This window comes from Temnothorax americanus, unplaced genomic scaffold (assembly GCF_048541705.1).
Source record: "Temnothorax americanus isolate GAGA-0224 unplaced genomic scaffold, ASM4854170v1 Scaffold5, whole genome shotgun sequence".
Taxonomy (NCBI): domain Eukaryota; kingdom Metazoa; phylum Arthropoda; class Insecta; order Hymenoptera; family Formicidae; genus Temnothorax; species Temnothorax americanus.
This window is the reverse complement of record NW_027509657.1, coordinates 4,218,733-4,241,115: the sequence shown is the minus strand read 5'-3', so window position 1 is coordinate 4,241,115 and position 22,383 is coordinate 4,218,733. Positions and strand designations below refer to the sequence as shown.

The window sequence follows — 22,383 nt, the reverse complement described above, 5'->3', positions numbered from 1 at the left end:
TATTTTAATAAATCTTCATATATTCATAATAAAAGATGTTGGATGATATATACGCATGTTACATATGTATATGTACCCACATACATATACATCCTCAAATAAAAATCAATTATTAAGTGCAATAATTTCGTGAAAATTTGTTGGTTATTCTTTCTTGATTATATTATATACATGCACATACTTTATTACTATGTATGTATATATTCGATTTAATAAATTCTCAGCCAATCTCGCGCCATGTCGTCAAACAAATGTTTGGTCGATACGACGCCTCCTGACTTCGATATTGGCCTACATTGCTTTCACTTTTGCTGTATCCTTACTTTCCCATGGTCATGCCGTGAGGATTACTCGAGTTGCATTGAATTGCTCTACCCGGTGGTTTACGAAATGCGCTGTGCAAAACACGACGTCGCATCGCAACGATTGCACGTAAAAAGAAAGCAAAGTAGAAACTATTTTGCAAAATTATTATCGGCCAGTACGGTACATCCAACCAGCGTAAAAATTATCTATGTGGAAATTCTTATCTTCCTTTTATATATACTCGATTGAATACAATTCCCAAGTGTTTGTACAAAATTTTGGAAAATACCGAGACGCTGCGTAACCATGCACCTATCGGATACAGCTGTGTAAAGCGCGATAGTTTACACGCGTATTTTTCCTTAATCGAGACACGGATATACACACGCCTTTCCTGAGATTTATTATCGACGAGATGCTCACTGGGGCATTTATAACACATGGCGTGCATCTGCCGCCCCTGTGAGTTGTACGATAAAAGGAAATCGCTCTTGTTAAACAGCCCTTGCTCTGCTCGATATTGTTGCATTATAATTTACATCATGCTCTCTTTCTATATTACGCCTGTTTATTTTTTATATTTAAAGTCTAAATTATTTATATTTTTTAGTATATATATATATATATATATATATATATATATATATAATTTATCTACATATATAAATTGTAAAATATTATTTTATCGCATTAGACTAAGCATTAATATCCAGACACAATTCTTTGCTGCTTGCACTAATGAATGAGGGAGTGTTACTTGCGTGTTGGACGGGAGCAATTTTGTTCATCTTCATAACGCACGTCTGTGCGTACCTACGTCTGTATGACATTAAGCTTCGCGCGTGTACGAGCGTGAATGAAACATGCTCGAGTCGAATGCAACGTACATGCTATAATCGTCCATTATACGATGGTATCGTGAAAGCGAAATTGTGGGAGTTGGAAGAAATTGCTTCTGCTCCACTTTTCCCGTTAATTGTTGGACTCACTCGAAAAAGTGGTAAAAATAGATCAAATTCGCGAAAATTGCTGCATGTTTCATTGTCGCTTGCACATTGAACCATTTGTTTTGTAGCTTGCACGAAGAAATCCTATGTACAATGTATCTATTTTCACAATTACGTGGTGAGTTTATAAAAACAAGTTTTTCTTATTATAATTGTGTGAACGTTACATATATGGTTTGTGTATCAAAAATCAAGCGTATATATAGATATATAGATAAAAGTGATTGGAGATTCATTAATATTACAATGAAGATAAGCCGTTCTATTTTGAGCGATTAGCACTTGAATTATTTTTGTGAACTGTTCTGATATTTTAAGAATTATCTCACTAGTCACTGGTCGAAAATTATTGAACCGAAATAACCGTGGCACACAGACATCCAAGATCACTCGCCTGGAAAAAATTACTCCATATCGCTCTAAGAGTGATATGATGTTAATGTTGTTTTAATGTGACGTAAGACAATATTAGATCATTCGTAATTATAGTACTACAAATCGTAGTATTATCCAATCCTCGTTGATGTTTTGCTGTCCGTGCACGCGGTATTATGGGAATTCCGGGGAAATTAAGAGCAATAAGTACTTGCAACAATTTTGTATTTCTCGCCGCGATGACTTGTGTTTGCCTCGCAATTGAAGGAAATTGAAATGTACATATATAAATACATACATATAATGTATATTATAGCATAGAGTTTTTCTAAATAGAGTGAAAAATCAGTGATGATGAACGCGAACAAAGAAAACGATGTAAATTATACTGAAAATGAGTTCAATTAAAAGATCCAGAGCAGAGAAATAATTTCATAGATGCATTCTCTTTCTTGTTGCACCGTTTAAAAATCGACTGTTAAAGTACTCCGTATCTAGAATAGTATTAGCGGTGAATTTTAGAGGCGATCTATTTAAACGGGTGTGATTAAATTCATCCGGCATTATGAACTTTGCAATTAGGCTCGTGATCTACTATTACACGCCGCTATAATTCGTTTGGATCGAGCTCCTTAAGCACGAGCGCAAACTGCCCGTTAACGATCTGTTATTTGCAACAACGTTTCTTGGGTTCGCGAATCACGAATCACGAAGACGAGCGTCTCGGAATTATTGAATCGTGCACGAGATTTAATTTATCGAGTTCGGACGGTCGGCCCGAGTTATATGCGAATCAGCTGTTGCGCCGCATAGATACTGATGGCATAGGTAGAGGCAGACCAGATATAATTATTTTAAGAACAGCACAATGTCCGCGGGCGACACGCGCGCAGCGCTATGCACGGGAAGCCACTTTCACTGCGCGAACAATGAGAAATGATGATTGCTCCAATATGACCGCGGCGAGCGAACTACCGAAGCGTTACGTTAATACATTTTTGCCGAGCGGCTCGCAGTTCGCTCGTTTTTCGCGGCGAATCGTAATGCACGTTTTAGTAAACGTAGTAAACGATGCTCGTTCGACGTTTATCTTTCACCGTGTCTTTTGTTTTTTGAGCATAGAAAGTGTCCTATATTTTTACTTCAATTTCACATTCTAAAGTGACCAATCAGGTTATTGAATCTTGTTTCGGCAAAAACACTGCTTTATAAGTTTTCTATTAATATATTCTTCAAATATAGACTTGATCAATACAAATAAATGCAACCGGAAATTATCGGCTTTATACGATTTGATGCTCGAATCGTTATGCAATAGTTTTTACTTCTACCTTTTTGCTACACGATACTAATTTAGATCGCTGTAGATTATGAAATACCTGCGATTGAGATTCGCTTAAAAGACAAATAATACTTAAAATTTAATTTTAAGGGGATTGAATTGGGTCCATGGCCAGAACGGACGCAGATAAGATGACAGTTGGGCCGGCGTATATCCTTATATCGATGTAACGATCGATAAATTCTATAACAGGACGTCGAGCGCCATTATGTAAACCCTCGGGGACCGAATGGATGAGCCAATTGGGTTACCGATCGATCAATCGATCAAGTTCCCTTTGCCTACGTTCGATCACGATCGTTACATCGTTTAATTTTTTGCAATTTAAAATAGTTTCGAAAAATCGGTCAACAATTACGTTTCCATTATTTATACAATACGAGCGCAAAAAGTTATTTCGATCGCTGACTTTTTCGTTGAGTTTCTCTTTTAACATTCGCGTGTAGATTTAATTTTAGTGACATTTCAAAAAAGACGTGAGATGAGATTAATAAATTTCTCGAAAGTAAATACTTTGCGCAATAAAAAGTGAAATCGTAGGACTGCCAAAAATATGCACTAAAATAACGCATATCTTGCTAATTTTTTCTTCATAACGGAGATTGATTTGTTTTCTCACCACATTTGAGTCGTAACGTGACTGTTCGATTTTCCGTTTGATTTGCGAAAAGTAATGTAAAATTTCCGCCTAGCAGCACTCTTGCACGCAATCTCCTGCTTTTCGTTTGACTTTCATATCGACACAATATTCGAGAAGTAATTTAAGAAACGTTGAATGAGCGACGTTATGGAGTTGAAAATAGGAACCGGGATTCGGCTGAGCGTCGCGCGAGTGCACGAAATCAATTGACTGCGTAAACATGTAATAGAAAATCGGTTGGAATGGAAAGTCGCGTTGCCGGCATCGCGGCAGTCCTACTTCTCGCGGCATCGTCGATATTGACCTTGCGGCGTGGTTCGGATTTGAGAATTCATTTGTTCTCGTCGAATCGAAATTCAGCCGGATCGAGGCGGAAACTCACAGGAGAGCTGATCTTTATATCGTCGCACCCACGCGTCTCGCGCCGATATCCGCGATGCGAAGCGTCGCGAACCGGTCGTTTATCAGATTGCCTCGCGGATTTTCTGGCCGTGATGTTTCACGCTGCTCGGCGAGAACGAAAGTCGAATCGTTTCGACCGAGAACGCGATTCGTGCGAGTTTCGCTATTCAGGACAGTCTTTTCCTGCGTGGCTCGCACCGCGATTTCGAGTTTGTTTTTATTATTAATTATCTTCGCTCGCGCGAGATAACGATGTAACTCTATGCTTGAGAAGTAGGATACCACTTATTGGGAACTCGATTAAGCATTCGCAGACGCGAGTGGCACGGGTCAAGGTCTACTACAGAAGGATCATCGTCCTTCTGCGGCAAGAGAATTCCGTTTAATGTCGAAGGTCGAGCATTTCAAGTTATAACCTAGTGAGGTAGCATTGATCTACTTTATCTTCGCTGAAAATGATGTTCCGTCGATCTATCGAAATTCACGTTTATTCCCTGCACTCTTAGATGCTTAGGCAAGCTATTACCGCGCGTTAATCAATACGCGTTTTGCCGCTAATTAATCACTGCAGTTTCAAGTATTCCTCGATAAGAATGAATGTCATTAAGAGAGAGATAATCGCTTGACTAAGTAATTACATTCCTGCATACGCTTACGACACGTACGTGGGTTGTCGGAGCAATCGGATGTGTCAGACCAATTGGGTGTGTTGGATCCTCTGTCTGTTATATTAATTTACACTCTGTTTTACGTACATCAATTTCAAATCTTTTAACATTATTTTTTTCAATGAATGACTTATATGTATAGTTTTCTATTGTTGCATTGCGTCACGCGTTCACACGTCGACCCACTTTTTCGAGCGACTATTTATCTCGAAATCGAATCTGCTGCGAATCTCATACATTTTGCGCCGAAGAAGCGAGGCGTGCCGAAGAAAAGCAATTTTCTTGGGTGGCAGGCTGATTCTTTTGTGGGGAATAAATTGCGTGGGAAAGTTCGTAGAAATTTTCACGGATCGGCCTATAGATACTGTTTCCTAGTTACTGACGCCTCGCGTGTCACAAACCTCATTACTCATCACGGCGTCTCCCTTGATCCCTTGACCCGCATACACCGGCGCGTTCGCCGCCGCCGAAGTCGATGCATCGCATCGGCGAATTTTCAGCAATTAAGTCTCGGCAGCACGCGATTCGTGTCAGTAAGATCAAACTATTAGAGAAAGCCTCGCCTAACGAGTGCTCCCTATCAATTGACTCCCGTTCGAAGATTTCACGCAAGTTCTATGCGCGGCCTCGTTCAGAAATTACAGCTAGTAATTCTCCCGGCGAGCTTGACATTGTGTGCATCGTGATAGAACTATTCAACGACATATACCCGGAGTGAAACCGGAATGAAGCTGGAAATTAGCAGTTTGAGGTTGCAGAGAGATGTTGTTTGTTCGTTCGAGTATATATTTTTTCTCATTTTATATCTCGCGTTCTCATAAACGTACTCATAACGGTAAATTCTTTCCGAGAATGTTTTTAGAAGAAGTGCATCTGGTAAATGTTAAAATCATTTTTCTACCCGGATTTTTAAGCGCTCTTCCAATGTACTTTCGAGGATTTCTAAGGGTTTCCGCTAAGACAATTACCTGATACGTGTAATTGGCAGCTCGAATCCTTTTGAAGCTCGAACGCCAGCACGGCCTTCCTGCGGCTTCACTGTGCTGGCGCCCACATATCATCGCTAACAGATAGTCTCCCTGATGGCGAGTTCGTTACTGAGTGTGCCGTGAACTTGAAGCGTAACGAGTGTTTCCTCACGCGAGTCCAACGTGTGTCGATTCGTGCGAGATATTCGCGAAGTAACGAGTAAACCCGCCTTACCGAACACGGTTGAAGAGTGCAGGAATCAGCGCAGACGAATCCTTCCCTCGCCGATGTTTTACACAATTTACACAGTCAACCTTCATTCTTGGTTAGCGCGCCGTTGCAGCGTTGTGTGCTGGAGACAGGAGCAGAATATAACCGCCGTCGCCCACTCTGTTCCTATCGAAATTAAGTAGATGCTGGTACATGTACTTTACCGCGTTAAACAGCGTCCTTGAGACTCGACACTGCAGTTACTGCCATACTTGACGTACCCGCGAGTACTTTTTTCAAGTTTTACCTTTGACGGTTACCGTCTATGACGATGGTCTCATCCATATGCGTTGAGATACAAACGGGATAGGGTAACGACACGGTTTAGCGGATAAGAAGTGTTCACGGACTTCCACCTGGGGAGACTCGACCTCGATCTCGTAAGAAATTCTTTATAAGGCCTTGAATTTTTTGATATGAGATATAATCTGAATTGCAAGTATATTTGCTCGATGGACACTTTTTACATTATCTTTTTGTGATCTCACCTTTGATCTCTAATAATTATTTTACTTAAATGATTCGGATTATATATTTATTCAGGCAGAATATATTTTGTTATTTCTGAGAAGATTAATTCTTCTTTTTATCTCTTTCTAAATAGGTGAAAAACTTCGTCTTTGTGTAATTGTCTGTTCAAATATAATAAATTTATGTGACGCAAGATAAGCACCAGAATTAAATTTACAAAGTAATTTTTGAGAATGTAACCTCGGTTTATTTTCGGCGTAGTTATCTTGCTTTAAATTGTGTTACTATGTCTTGCAGGTTGCTCTGCTCTTGTAATAACTTTCGGCCCTGTCATATTTCGGTCTCAGTTACGGTAGAGTAATCAGCCGCCAGAGCTAAAAATCATATAGAGAGACCATGCGGGCGATTCTGATTGAACAATCGCCCACGAATAACGCGCGTTCAGTTTCGGTAAAAATATTTAATGCTACGTTTCTCGTTTAGTGCGGTTTGCCGATACGTATAGGAGTTATGCGGGCTTTTAACCGTACAACGCTCACGATATCGGTTCGAAAAAAATCGACCTGATGGTAAAACCGCTAACCGAACAATAAATTAGCGTCGCGAGAATGTTTCGTATCGGACTAGCACTTTATTCGCGAGTTTGCATTTGCACTATGCTTGCAATAAAATTAGTACTTTCCAAACGGAGGAAAAACAGAACGGATAGTAACGGCTAATCATCATTACAATTTTCCATATAATGAGAGAAGAAGAGGAAGAGAAATATTTTTCTCTTTTCTTTACTCTTTTATTTTTCCAAGATGAAATTTTCTTAAATTGTTTTTTATATTGTTGGACATTTTTTATACTTGTATTGATGGAAATTACTTTATGCGAATACCTATACTTCTATAAATTATTAACATAGTAAAAAATTTCTGAAAATTTATCTATAAAAGAGAAAGATTCTCCGCTTCTATATTTTTTATTTTTTTAATCTGTAAAGTAAAGGTGTATAAAAAAGCTCATTATATTAATTGTCTACTCGTTGAGTAAAATTCAATTTGACATGTCAAGTTATTATCGCGATACAAATGTAGCATGCAACGTATGACGCTTAGGTGCGCGCTGCGACCTCGGGGCACGTCGACGCAATCAACACGCGGAGCGTCTAAGAATCACGGCCCTTTACATCAAGATCTTCACTTAGCGTAGTCGAGAATAAGGCGGGCGAAGGTACATGCGGAGCAAACGATGCGCGCCAACGCGTGGAGGCGGACGAGATTTTCTCTCTCTCTTTCATCGCCTGCATCACGTTTTACTCCGTTCTATTCTGTGCTCTTCCTCGTAGGGGCACGGACGATAGACACGAATAGAGAAAAAAACGCAGCAGCGAACGCGTAGGCATCAGCTCGCTCCTTATAGGAGTGACACGCGCGTGCAACGACCGAGCCATTATTATACAGATGATTACCGCGTGCGGGGGCCCCACGTTGCACGCGAACGTGCCCGCTAGGATCCCCGCCCGAGGTCTTATCCTGTAGGCTAGAAAGAAAAGTCGCGATACAAGCATCAGCGCCTTATGAATCACGAGCTCACGGAGTAAGATTTTCATTCTTTCTCGTTCGTATAATTTCTCTGTGCTTGATTATGATAGATGATTCATACGAATTGCAGCAATAATGTTTTAATAATGGAATGAATTATATATAGAATCAACTAATTTTAACTTGGAAAGAAATAGCTTTGAGGATCTTTGCATCTTTTATTGCATTACAAAAATATTTCGCACAGAACGAAGTATTATTTACTGTTCGAGTGTAGTGATTAATTATTAATAAAGATGCATTGTCATCAATTGAAAGTGTGCATAACTTTCGAATTCAGGTTTAAAATAAATTAACTCGGAATTGTAAATCAAAAATACATTTGACATCACAGAACAGGATTCAAAATTGGGAAAAATTGTCGAGGCTGTAAATAAATTTGTAATTAGCGCCGATTCGGTATCGATGGAGGGGCCCTTGCCTTTCATCGGAAGCATTGTTTTTCAGGGTGAAGAGGAGGCCTTGAGATTAGCATCGACGCATAATAAATCACGCAAACCCCTCGGGCGTGCAGGCGAACCTTCTGCGTCTCCCTATTTTTCCCTCTCTGTTTTATTTTCATAACGTTGATTCGTAAAAGTTTGGCTTATCGACGTGGATTTACGCGTCGAATAAATTATCCGCGCTAATGATAATATTGCTTTGCTCGTCTTAAACAATCCCATAAACAACTTCACCCCTTTATAGCTGTTATTGCTTAACTCATGGCTGAGAATAACGATATGCAAATCAATTTCGCCATCGTTTATCGACATTAAGAGAGATGCGAGTCTTTTGTGATAATTAATCGAAATAATTAATTGAAAATAACAGCAATATAGGAAACACAAGTGAGTTAACTTTTGATGAGTTAACTTAGCATCCCATTTTCAGAATATTGATATAATTAATAGAATATTCTATAGTCCTCAATAAGAAAATGTACTTATTATTTTCTATTTAAATTTATAACGCTGATGTTTGGCACAAATTTATCTCTTGTTATAAATTTTCTTAATTTTTATTTTTTAACTATAAAATTTTCTTATAAATAATTAAATGCTTCGGGGAATTTGAATCAGATGTCGAGTTATAACGGAGCATTTTTTATATGCGGGACGATGTGCATTAGTCTCTCGACGAGACCCATAAACGCCGGAACAAATTGCTTGATGATGGTAATGCTTTGCCTTATTAAGAAACCGTTTCAGCCGATTATGGTAGGACATCGTCATCTATACGAATCGCTCATAAATCTTCACAAATCAATTCGATATGTCGATCAGTGTAGCCTCTTATAGAAATGAGGGTGTTCGTCGGGGAAGTCGCGTTGCTCCTTTAAACTTTCGTATACATTGTATCGTGTCGCGACCTCGCATAAAGATCCGCTGTCGTGACGTTCTCGTCCTGGAGTAGCTGCGCCTAACGAGAAACGTTTAAAAGGAGCGGCACGTTTAAGGAGGAACAATGGCGAAAACGTGTGTGGGTGAATGTCGCGGAAAATGCGGAGGCCGCGGCGTGCCCGAGAACAGCCTTCGAGCCAAAGGAGAGAATTGATCTGTCGAAACAGTCAATAACCCGTTATTGACCGATAACATTATACATATGTATAGACAGAGAAAGAGAGACATTACTTCGTGAAACATTAAGAACAATAGAACAAGTAATTAGCAAATTACTTAATTGAATCTTGTGTAAGAAATTTTATATGAAAGAAAGAAGAATAGTCCTCATTTATTGCAAACTTTAATTTTCTACTTCAAATTTAAAACTAACTACTTACTTTAAAACTAAAATTATAAAGTCCATTTTACCGTATATGAAATAAAGATTGAAGATTCTGTTATTTATTCTGCTATTCAATCTCTAATTCGGAGACTGATTTAGATAAGGAATTCGCTCTGAGCTCTTTTGTACATTAATCATGAATTGTTCTACGTAGAATTCATCACAATTAAGATGTCAGTTGATTCTTTATTTATAAGTCGTTGTGAAAATTGCAGGCTCTGTGTTTGATTGTTATTGAAATGATTTATAGACTGTATCACAACCTTCTTGTGCGACGAGAGGTACTTGAAGGTAATTCACGTCGAGTCCTTGACTCGTCGAATAAAGCAATCGAACTTGTTTGAATACGATTGCCACGTCGTGATTCGAATACGGGTAACGAAGTCCGAATAAATATATTTCCCGGACATTTAATTGCATATAGAACTCTTTAAAATATGAATATTTACCTACGAGGCTTCAATCGAAAGATACTTCGGCTCCTCGAATGAGTGCGCGAAGGTGAGTTTGCTTGAAGATGTCGGTGGGGCAAACGATGTCCTGTTCTGAGGTACGATACCACCGTCTGTCGAGCTCGGCGTGAATCATCCGTTCATGGACAAAGGCGGGATCCGTTTCCTTGCTTGGGGCGCATTATGCTTCCAGTAACATGTTGCAACATCACACTGCTTAAACATTACACGGAGGTGACCATATACAGATAAATTGATTGTGCAAGTAATGAGTAGAAACATTCTTTGCATATCATTAATGGATACTCGGCAATTAGCTGAAAATCTTTTAAATTATCAATTCTACAAGCACAGAATCATAAATGAGAAAGTTGCAATGCTAAATTAAGATAAAAGTGACGAGTTCTTCGCACGAGGCTTTCACTGATCGTTCTGCAATTTCTTCCCCAAAGCTGTACGTGATAATGTTATACACAGATCTCATTACAAATTCTTAGCTTGTAAAACCGTCTGAGATGTGTTAAAAATTGAGTATACCGTATCCGCTCTTCGAATCTTTTAACGATTATCATTCGACGGAGAAATATCTTGAGAAAGACTTTGACACAAAAGCCCCGTTTTCTCTCGCACTTTCCTGCCGCCTTGCCGCTTGACTAATCAGACGCGTCACGCATCGTACTCTGCGTCGAGATGGTAGCGCGTATCACGCATAACCGGCATCGGCATCTTCGGCATCGTGCGATGCAAATTGTACGAAGATAAAATAACGGGCGTGAAACGTGTGCCCGCTACGCGGGAGGTTTCCACTTTCTTTCCCCAGCAATGGACATAGCACTGCGCGAGTCAACGCCTACTTGTACTCAGAAACATATCTCATAAGAATTTAATAATTTCAACTTGTGAATTTAGGAAAATTATTTTGATTTAATTATTTAACTTTTAGTTTATTATATAATCTAATATAATAACTAATTATGTCTATATATAGATTTCGAGTTTTACCTGAAACATCTAATTGTAGGTACTATATATATATATATATCTCGATACTTGACACCACGATTATTTATCATAATTCTAGTACGTTTTCTAAATATATCTTAATAGTCTTACATTATTTATTACACATCATTCATTGTCAGTAGATACCATGTTATTATATACTACTATGCGGTGAGGTTTATTTAGTCGTTATTGACACCGATTGATGATATCTTATTTAGAAATTTTATCCTATAACGGATATAGTAATTATGTAGACTGTATAAGAGATATAGGCGCGCGCGGAGATATATTACCCGATTTTCTCCCGATCGACTTACTCTAGAGAGAAAAGTAACAGTGGTAACAGTGAAGCTTTTCCCGGATAATGCGATTATAAACTAATTATCCATGCCGACGCACATCCGTCTCGGTACTCACTTTCGTATCTCGGTTTCGACCGTACTGGTACGCGTATATAGGTATCTTTTACGAGGGAAAATGCGCGTTTCAGTCATCAACACTAGCTATGGACAGTCACCGGCCGGCCACATTCTCCTTCGTCGGGTGTACAACCGGTGAAAGTGCGTACCGATAATTGGGAAGAAGAAAATTACGCCGCTCCGTTAGATACGTCGGCCTAAATCCGGATTATTCAGCGAGGAGAAGCGCGCGAACCTTTATGACCGACGCTATATTTGATTGTCGGCCGGTCGGTCGTTTTGTGATCTGCGGCGATCAGTCGCGCACGGTGCGAATTTCTCATTATCACCGGCGAGATATATACGTGCCAGTGAAAATAGGAACGACATTGCATGACGTTGCACGCCTCGTTAGCATAATCGATAATTATCGCTCCCAGAAATATCCTGGTACACTTTCGGCGCGGACGAGTCGCGGTGTCCGTCCGGAAGCAGTTCCTTCGTGTACCGCGAGAGAAACGAACGGATATTAGGCCCCAATAACCCGATTCTTATTGCCGGAAATGCATCAGGAAACGATAATCACGGTATATATGGAAGGCTCTAAAAGCCCAAGTACCGTTTTTTATAATACAACAGACGTATCTGATTACCCGCTTATGCGTGCGTTCGCTTATGCGAACTCCAGGGATCTTTGTAATGTATACGAATTATCCGAATCTTCACGCTTCAAAAATTCGCAGTAATAATCTGCTAATCTTAGCCATAAAGTGTTTCTCCGAAGGATAATTAAGGTTCGTTGCGCACGACAGTAAAACTGCAGGCAATTCAAAACGTAGATTCGATCATTCGCAAAATGGAAAAAATGACTTCACGCGTAACAACCCAATAACACCAATACAATCAACGGCATGCGCAATTAAATTTTTTCAAATTATTTCTCGCGAATATCAAATATTTTGTCCTGAACTTCATTTTTTCGACTATTCTCGCACGAATCAAAGAATTTTTATTATTTAAAAAAATATATGGGGATCCCAAAAATAAAATTTGCCGATTATAATCGCGTACAGATTCGAATTTTTTAAAACGCGCTTATAAAAAATAAATGCCATTAATATGAAAATTTGAATCATAAATAACTAAATAATAACAAAATTAAAAAATGCTCTATTCAACACATTACTCATGAGAATATTTAATCATGTTACACAATATATTTTATCATATACGCTTATGATAATAAAAATTCTACTGTGACATATACGGTAAGGCATAAAACTCGCTGGGCAGATAACGTGTTAAGTATATTGAGTTAATAAATACTCGGTATCGCGTAATACATCACAAATGTTCGTAAACTCCCAATATTGATTTCGATTGATTCTTTAATTAATTTTGAGAGATTCTTCGATTGCCTTGGAATCAATTTAACGCGGTGTATTCTACTTAAATGACATTCATTTTGTGAGAAGTACATCGTGAAAGCTTTTGGAGTACCTATTTGCCACGAGTGTGAGATATCGGACAACATCCCTCGAATAATGGAAGAACGTCTCTCGCGGGAACAAGATAGAAACTGCACTTTCCGATGCGATAAATTACGCCGATTATCGGCGTAATTTGTGCTGTCACGGTTCGTTCGCGTGCGGGTGTGTCCGAAAAGAACGACACGACGGCGGCGAGATTGACGGTGTACCGAGAGAAGACGTGCCAGACTTCGCGAATTACTAACACGCGTTCGGATAACAGTTAGCGCGCCTCACTTAGGATTAACGAGTATGTTATTTTCGCGCAGGAAAGTGGACGGTTTCACCGTCACGCATAGGGCTTCATTTCGAGACTTGTAGTACTAGAAAACGATCAGATGGTGAGAAAGTGTCGTTTCATCGTCGAGTTCAGTGATAAAAAGAAAGTTTGGCACTTGCGATTGAATTAATTGTCTTAGTAAACTCATAAATAAATTAGAAATTTTTGCAGTTTTTATTAACATATTTTCTATTTATCATTTAATACTGCGAAAATCAATTTTGTAAAATTCACATTTGTTAGGAATAATTTTCAAATTTAGAGCGACAGAGAAAAAAGTATGTTTCTTTTTACATAATAAACAAACGAAGAAATGATAATTTATACGAGCTTAAATTACTACAATAAAAAGAAAATTCTAATACAAAATTTGCAGATATTATTACAATACGTAATACATTTTTGATTATATATGTGCCCTGTATTTTTTTTACATATTGCACATATATACATATGTTACATACATTCTCATATAAATATATGTATCCTAATACTGTGTGCAGATTTTTCAAGTGTTCTCTATTACTGATGATTGATTCTTTCTGTGTACAACATATTATAGACATTATTATAGCCACAAATTATAGATTGTAAAGTAGGGTTTTATATGTGTTTGTACATTCTATCAAGCTATAACAGATTGCGAGATCAATTTCTTCTTGGTTTGTTGTAGCAGTGCGGCAGCGGTAGCAGCGGCGGCGGCGGTTCGACGGAGGGTGTTGTGGTGAACGTCGGTGCCAGTAACGGCGTCGGCAGCGGCGGCAGCGGCATCGGCGTCGGTGGCATGGACTGCATGCCCCTGCGCCCCGGTCCGTTCCACTACCTCATCAGCGAGCAAGCCAAGTCCCTGGTGGCCCTGCAGGAATTGCAGAATGAGGTCGGCGCCCTGCTCGAGTTCCGGGACCTCGTCATCGAGACGTTCCCAAACCTCCGGCACAAGATGGCCGCGACGGCGTCCGCGGGTGCGTCCGTGATGTCGTCCACCTGTACCCAGAGCTCGCACATCCCGCTGCCGCTGTCGAGCCCGTCCTCGCGAAGGATCAGTGAGTGGGAGCCTGGCAAGATAAGGCGGCGAGTGACGCGCGAAAGTAGCGGCGGCGGCGGCGGCAGCGGTGGAAGCGGCAGCGGGGGTGGAGGTGAATCCTCATCCTCGTCGCTGCCTAGAAGCCGCAGCAACTCCCACAGCGGCGGCACCAAGAACAACTGTAGCGCGACGGTCCAGGACTCCGGTTTCAGTACGGAGACCTCGTCGAAGGACAGCGCCTCGACGGCGATCGCGCCGCGAGCGAGCAGCCCCCGGCCGAATGCGTTGGACGAGGCGGAGGATGAGCTCTGGAATCTGCTAGACGTGATCCACCGAAAGGGAATTCGACTACGAGAGGAGGTCGAGTGCCTTCAGGGTCGCCTGGAGAGCGTGGCGACGGAGGAGCTGGTGTCGACGGACGTGCTCGAGGCTGTGAGAAAAATCACCGGCCTTGGCAATGCCGACAGGACGATCGGCCGCAACGTTGTTGACGATGGAAGCGTCGATCGACAGCAGCAGAACAGTAGGGACCCGCAAGTGATAGCTCTCAGGCGGGAAAAGGAACAGCTCCTGGACAAAGTGGCCGAGCTAGAAGCGGAAACGATATCGAGTCGCGCTCGAGCTCAAGAACTGCAGACGGAATTGGCCGCTCTGTCGGCGCTCAAGACTGGTCTGGAGGATCGGTTGCGGGCTGGACTGACCGAGAGCGCCTCGGAGATTTTGGCACCGGGCATTCAAAGACTGCAACCTATCGCGCCGGTGATTTCTTCGCCGAAGAATGCCAGTGTTACTAGTATCAAAAGCAAGACCTCGGCGTTTGCGTCGGTCACCGGTAGTCCTGGAAGCAAGGCTCACAAGAGCCGCTTTCGCACGAGGACGATCGAGAAGAATGTATTGTTGGACGTTGTCGGGCGCAATGACGAGATGCGCAATGTCGACATCGATGTTGAGGCGAACGTGAATGAAAGGCGAGCTAGGCTGGGAGCGCTCGATTCCATCCTAGTCTCGCCCACCCGGGTGACTCACGTGAAAGATGTAGACTCAAAGAAGATTGCGGCCATTCTTCGCGAGCATTCGCCCCTCGAGCTTCAGCGGCACCTAATTACTACTACCGTCCATAATCAGGTAAGATTGGTGATTTCTATTCTAATGCATCTATTTGTGTGAGAAGAATAAACTTGGTCAATGTCTGTTAATCTCTCGATAATTTTATCATTTGCAGGTCCTACAAAAAAGGTTAGATGAAGTGAAAAAGAGCACAGAAACTCTCTCGGAGCGATTAGACAAAGCGCGCGAGGAGAACGACGATTTACGTTTCCAGGTGAGTTGCGATTATAAAAGTCGCTGCATAGCAACTTTAGAAAGAGTCTCAAAGAAGTGTCATTGTTAAATGCGTTCTCTCTCTAAAAAGATTATACCAATCGTTATAGCATAATATAAAACGATCTGCATCTCTTTCAGTTGGAGGAACGAAACATCGAACTGGAAGGCACGCGGGCGCGAGTGCGCGTGTTGGAACGTCTTCAACAACGACCGCCGACGGAAGCCGATCCCGAGGCGGATCTGGAACAACCCAGGTGCGAGCAGAGCGGTCTCGAGCCCGGCAGCAGTACGGAGTCCGCGCGAGACCATCATCCGCCGGTAGAGATCAAACCGTCGCCGCGGCGGCGTCCTAGTCGTATACCTTTACCCGGCAACGTGAGCGGCAAGACATCGACGACGCCTACAGCGAGCGTGACTGCAACCACGCCTGCGCGACCGCCCAGTCACGGCAGGAACGACAGCAGGGAATCGCTTAAGTCGCTAACAAGACCGCCGCGTGATTCTAGTCGCGACAGCCATGGCGGCGGCAAGTCGTTGTCGAAACCGCGCGACTCCAGCCGAGACTCGCTGGGCAATAAAAGTCTGTCCAAGAGCGGTGGTAACGGAAGCAGCAACATTAGCGTCGGCGGCGGCGGCGGTGGCAACAAGGAAACAAACCGGGAGTTGTCCTTGAACAACCGGTCCCTGCCACGTAACAATTCCAGCCGAGACTCCTTAAATAAATCCTCCTCGCTGTCCCGCGCCCGTGACTCGCTGGAGTCCAACAACAATCTTGGCACGTCCTCGCCCATCACGGGAACGGCTAATGCTCCCCCTCGACGGCCGCCCGCTCCCGCACGCCGTTCCCACAGCCTGGCGCGCGTAGCGACGTCCGTCGATGCGTCCGAGAACAGCAAGGTACGACCCATAAAGCAATTCTTTTGGAGCAGCTGGCTGAAGTCACCGTTGTCCAACGGCCCGGTATAGTAGAGAGCTCTCAGCAAGCCTTCTCTCTCTCCCAGGACGACGGGCTGTAGTCGCTCTCTCTTAGGGACAATCACCGCCTTCAACGTCATTCCCTTCGAAGTCCACTCTCTTATCCTTTGCAAAAAGATTAGAAAATCGCTATCCTTTTTTTCCCCGATAGTATCTCGATCCGCACTGACTTTGGTCACGTTAAATTAAGATCGGCTAGACGGACTAAACGGCTACTCGTTCTACCCTCGCTTCCATCTGACGGTGAATCCTTCTGTACTATCTTGCTAACTGTTTCACTTCTGTACTTCTCGCCTGTAACTAGTACTGTTACTGTAATTACCGTTGCGTCACGTCTTTACCGTGCATAATAACCGTAACAGTGACTATTAGCCGGTGATACCGAGAATACGTACATTTATCTGATACAGTCTTCTACAATGATACGGACAAATGTATGCACCGACTTTTATAAGATTGTCATTTTTTCCCATTTTTCCCATAGCATCTTTCTTCACTGTGTCCTTGTCCTATTCCCTTCCTTCCCCTCTGTTTCCATCGCGGACTTCGATACGGCGGTAGCAATGATGTACGATCAGGAACGGAACTTCCGTTTTCGCTGAGCCACTATCTTTGTCTGATAAACCAATGTTCCTGGAAAAAAAAAGACATCTCTAACAATACATGCAGAGACTTGAGCGAGCAAATCGACTGACTCTTGTTTTAAAACCACCAATTGTCCGCCCGACCGTCCACCATACCGAAATCAGTCTGATCTGGAGGGCAGGCGAGCGTGCGTTCGAGCCCGTCCCCAACGGCGGTCCAATAAAGAAAGAAAGTGGCCCCTTCTCGCGTGCCGCCGGTTTTTTCTCGTAAGTTATGCTTCTTTTATTATAATTTGCTTCGATGCTTCTTTCCTGGATGTGGTGAGCTGTAGCCTGTCTTTTCAATCCACTCTCATTTCCCCCCTCTGTCTCCACACCGGTAGAGTATACACAATGGTTTGAACGCTCTCACTTGGATTTTGGCATGCGCACGTACCCGTAGTCAAAAGCTCCCCAGATTGCGAATATGAGTAAGAACGCTTATATCTGCAAATATATTACATGAGAGTTTTTTGAGCTTTCGGAATGGATAACGTAGTTTTAATATATGCTAATGTTTTATCTGAATTATATAGAACTAATAGACATTAATTGTATATTAGTTTGTTACTGTAAATTCAAACTTTTAAGATTATTTTAATTTCCATTTCGTGAACGAAATTATTTTTCTCTTTCAAGGGAGACTGCTAACTCTACACGTATACAATTTAGATTAGTAACAGAAATTAATACATTCTTAGTTGTTTAATTTCAAATATTTTGAAAGCAGATTTCAACGATCCATGGTAGTATTAGAAAACACAGTAAAATAAGTACACAGTCTTTTATTTCAAAATTGCATTACAATGGGTTTACACGGTTATTCGCACATTGAATTTTGCCGCTTTTTCTTCTCTTTTGCGATTTATTTACGAGAACCCGTTAATTCGTGCATGCACAGCCGATCATGGAATATTTGATCAAAGTCTATGCATTCATCGCGATAAGCGCGAGCTACTATTGTCGAAGTTTTTGTTGAAGTACGACCGACCGCTGGATAAAATTAGAAGTATCCTAGCCACGTTTAGAGATTTCACATTTGTCTTTTGTCTATAAAGACGCACACCATACACGCTCGATTCGTCGCATACCCTATTTACCTCGACATTTTCGTACATTTCGCCAGTACATGTTTTCAAACATCTCTCACGAAATAAAAAGAGAGAAAGAGGAGAAATCATTTATTTAGGTAGCACGTATTTTTTTACCGTCATTAGCATTCCACGTTAGCGAGTTTTTCTCCCTACTCTTTTAAATGTATGTTGTATGTTAAATTGGTTTGCTCTTTTCGTTTGCTGAGATTTGATTTTATTTGCTAGCGTTGCTTATATGCGGAACATAAAAAAAAAACCCGAGAGAGTCGTCATAATCGCGATTTACCACAGTCATATTTGCGACCAGCGATTTTGAGGGAAAATGAATCGATCAAAATGAAGCGACGCTTATACCTGCTTGGCCTTGCGGTTCATTGTCCATCTTATATCCAGCAATATCGCGCGAAACGATGTTACATTTTACAATATATTCCATTCGCTGATAAAATTCACGAGACGCTCTCTTTACTTAATTACTACGATTCTTACGTTTACATTTCTTATGATTGAATTCAAATCATTACGTAGTAAGTTCGCTTCGTATGAGAATTTTACTTTACGCCCGTACATATCATATTATATAAATACGAGGGATGACAGATCTTGATACCTCAGCATTAAAACAGCCAGCAGTACTAGTATTTTCACAGATTGTTACCGTCCTTACATTTAGCACGTAATTTTGTCTGTCGTCAACTTTCACGCTGCAAAATTTAACGTAAATCGGCTGTTCTAAATTCTTGGGTATTAATATAAAGTTAATCTCTTTGTCACGCATCTCTTCAAGATGCATCTCCAAGATGATGCATCTCTAAAGCGATGCTGTAGTCTCGGCAGGAGAATCTTCTCGCTTGTAATAGAACAGCAGCAGGGCGCATTTTATTTGTTCAACTTGACTAACACGCGTTTTGCGTTTTCCAGAGCTGCACCGAACCACCGAGTTCCTGGTGTTCGACCAACAGCAGTTTTCGTCACAGCGACTCGTCCCTCTATCCGGATTCCCTGAATCAAGAGACGTCGTCCGTCACCGGTTCCACACGGGTAGAATTCATAATCGGCTCGCCTACCAGGCGCTTCCGCACGAGTTCCGCCTGGCCTCATCGCTACTTCGACAGCATTGACTCGGCGGCTACGGTGCCGGAGAGCCTGCTAACCGACGAGTTTCCTCTGCGACGCGGCGAGGCCCTGGCCGAGTGCGACTCGCTCGAATGCCATCCGATTTCGAGCGAGGATTAAAATGCGCCGATCGTTGACGTTAACGCGAACCAATTAAATTGGCGAGTCGCGTAGAGTGAATTACTTGCTCTTGCTTCTTTCCATTATTTACACACCGTACCACTGGTTCTGCTTCTACGCGGCCTTATTCGCATCGTATCGTCGATGCGTACACGAATGTATAAATAACAGAATTCTAGATACGTGAAATATTCGTTTAGAAGATACGATGCGCTGGAGGAGTGACACTCGCGTTCTCAATGACCCTTATTCTGTGCCTTTTTAATATCGACCGTTTTTTCGTTTTTATTTGTTTGAGAATCGCATCTTGTGGTGATTCTAAGCGGACAGAAATCTAACGATTCTAAACTGAAATGTAACAATACCATTTCCCCACAGGACTTACTGTGTACTTCCCTCGAGTTGCATTTGAAGAGCATTTCATACACCTTTATAACATGACGGAGATTTTTTAGCAATCAATTTTGCTATCTAATCAAAAATAAAAATGATGTATTGACTTTCATCACGACGAGCGTACATTGATTTATAATGTGTATAATTGATGTAACGGATGATTGTAATTGTCAAAAAAATGCTAAAGTTATTACTTTCATTAACGATATAAAGATGGAAATATGGTCAAATTTCAAATTTATATAGATATATCATTTAAGTATGGTCAAATTTCAAATTTATATAGATATATCATTTAAGTATGGTCAAATTTCAAATTGATCAATTTATTCAAATATATCAATTTATTTATCAAGTAAAAGAAAGATACACACATACCGGAATAAGATAAAAATTCTTTTCGAATCTTTTTAGAGAGTTTGTGCAAGAATATACGTTATTCTTGCACAAACTCTCACGTTTTGTCTTTGTTCGTATTTCTCACATGTGTGTAAAACATATACCTAATTTATCAAGAGGTATATGTATAATTCTTATCAATTAAGAAACATTTTTGAATCTTTTATAGAGTCGCATATCAATAAATGCAACAGCAAACGCTTATATTTATTCATTTTTATGTTATTTGATGGTACGTTTGGTATTATTTTTAACATGTAAACGGTATTTGGTTTACGTAACCAACGTCAAGAATGAGTTTGTGTTAATCAAACTTTCGATTACTTGGTCCACGTTCGGTGACAGTACTTCGCAATTCTGTAAATTTTATATCTACATTTTATATGTACCGTTATTTTTATTTTATATATTTCTCACGAATATTTGTAATTTTTTGAACGAAAAGCTTTTGGTCTAACAAATGTGTCGTCAGGTGTGTGATCAGGAAAGATCCGATCGGGTTGTTAGCTCGCAACAGAGGACAACAGAATCAATATTTCACATTCCACAGTTGCAATTTCGTATTCCATTTAGCATTTCTGCGAATCTATGTTGTGATTAATTGCTTTCTTATTTATTGCGTGTGTTATAATAATGCGGATTTATGTCTGAGTTTAGTCAATGTTTAGTTGATGATGCGAAATGCGTGACTGTTGAAAAATTTAAACGACAGAAGGCGGATGCTGAAACTTTCAATCGAATATGGAAATATATTGAGTGCTCTCCACTCACACTTTCTCGAAAATAACATATCATGTTTAATTATATTCATGCGCTCGTCCGCTGGACGCAATAACGGGTGTACGTTGGTATAGATATACATCGAATGCATGAACAACGAACGAACAATGAATGCGAATAGAACGAATAGAATGCGATACGTTGAAAAAGCTTTTTTAAACAAATTTTGATTTCGTGTTCGCTGTTCATTCGTTCTTCGGTCGCACAATGTATATTTCAACTGAGGGTGATAAAAGATGAACGATGTTAACTCTTACTCGTTATAGGAAGGTTGAGGTTCGTCGAATTCGTTAACGATTCACCGGAATCGCGTTCCATTGCGCGTAAAACTCACGATGCCGCGACACCGGAAAGAGCACTATGTACTACACAGTTCCTCGTTTCAACAACCAATTTTAATTTATAACTAACATTGACGATTGTGAACACTGAATAATAATCACAGACGGAGCCTGTGATCCTAGCTATAAATAACCGTGAAACATGTGATTAACATATAATTTAAGGTGTAAGCCACAGGACTGACGGACTCTACTTATTATTTTATTAGCGCCTAATGTCTTTATGCGCGGCGAAAACGAACAGGGGAACCGATGCGCATTCGGTGAATTTTGCTCTTTTCCTTATATTTTTTTCCTTTTTGTACAATGGGGTTCGTGGACGCCAGCGAAAATGCTCAGATATTATTGTTATTCGTACAGCCGGTGGATTTTAGTGCCCGTATCAGCGTGCGCGCTGCCGACTGGAGGCTATTATTTTTATACCTTTAATTAACGAGTAATCGAGAAAGAGCATATATAAATGGGCTGCGAGAGCGCAGCATCCTCCCGATACCGATGGTTATTAAAGCGCTGTCGCTGTATTATACTTTATCTGGTTTAGATATGTCTTATCATCATAGAATTATTAATTATTGTTTTACGAATACACACCGACATATTTGTACATAGATAAAAAACGTCGCGATTTATTTAAATAAATTAGCTCTAATGTAAATAAATATTATCTGTAACGAATCTGCGATAATGTGATCCTATTAATAAAATGAAATTACTTGAAGATA

General features: G+C 40.9%; 1 protein-coding gene across 4 annotated transcripts in view; it reads left to right on the top strand.

Annotated features, from left to right (window-relative positions):
- Positions 1–22,383, top strand: part of Jvl (javelin-like) — a 57,718-nt gene extending 35,335 nt beyond the window's left edge. For 2 of the 4 annotated variants that reach the window (XM_077418737.1, XM_077418739.1), the window contains 4 exons: positions 14,147–15,619; positions 15,717–15,815; positions 15,956–16,714; positions 19,431–22,383. In XM_077418737.1, coding sequence (XP_077274863.1) covers positions 14,147–15,619; positions 15,717–15,815; positions 15,956–16,714; positions 19,431–19,745 — 2,646 coding nt within the window. In that variant the 3' untranslated portion in view covers positions 19,746–22,383. Of the gene's footprint in view, positions 1–14,143; positions 15,620–15,716; positions 15,816–15,955; positions 16,715–19,430 lie in introns of all 4 variants that reach the window. The other 2 variants (XM_077418736.1, XM_077418738.1) reach the window with 1 other exon arrangement.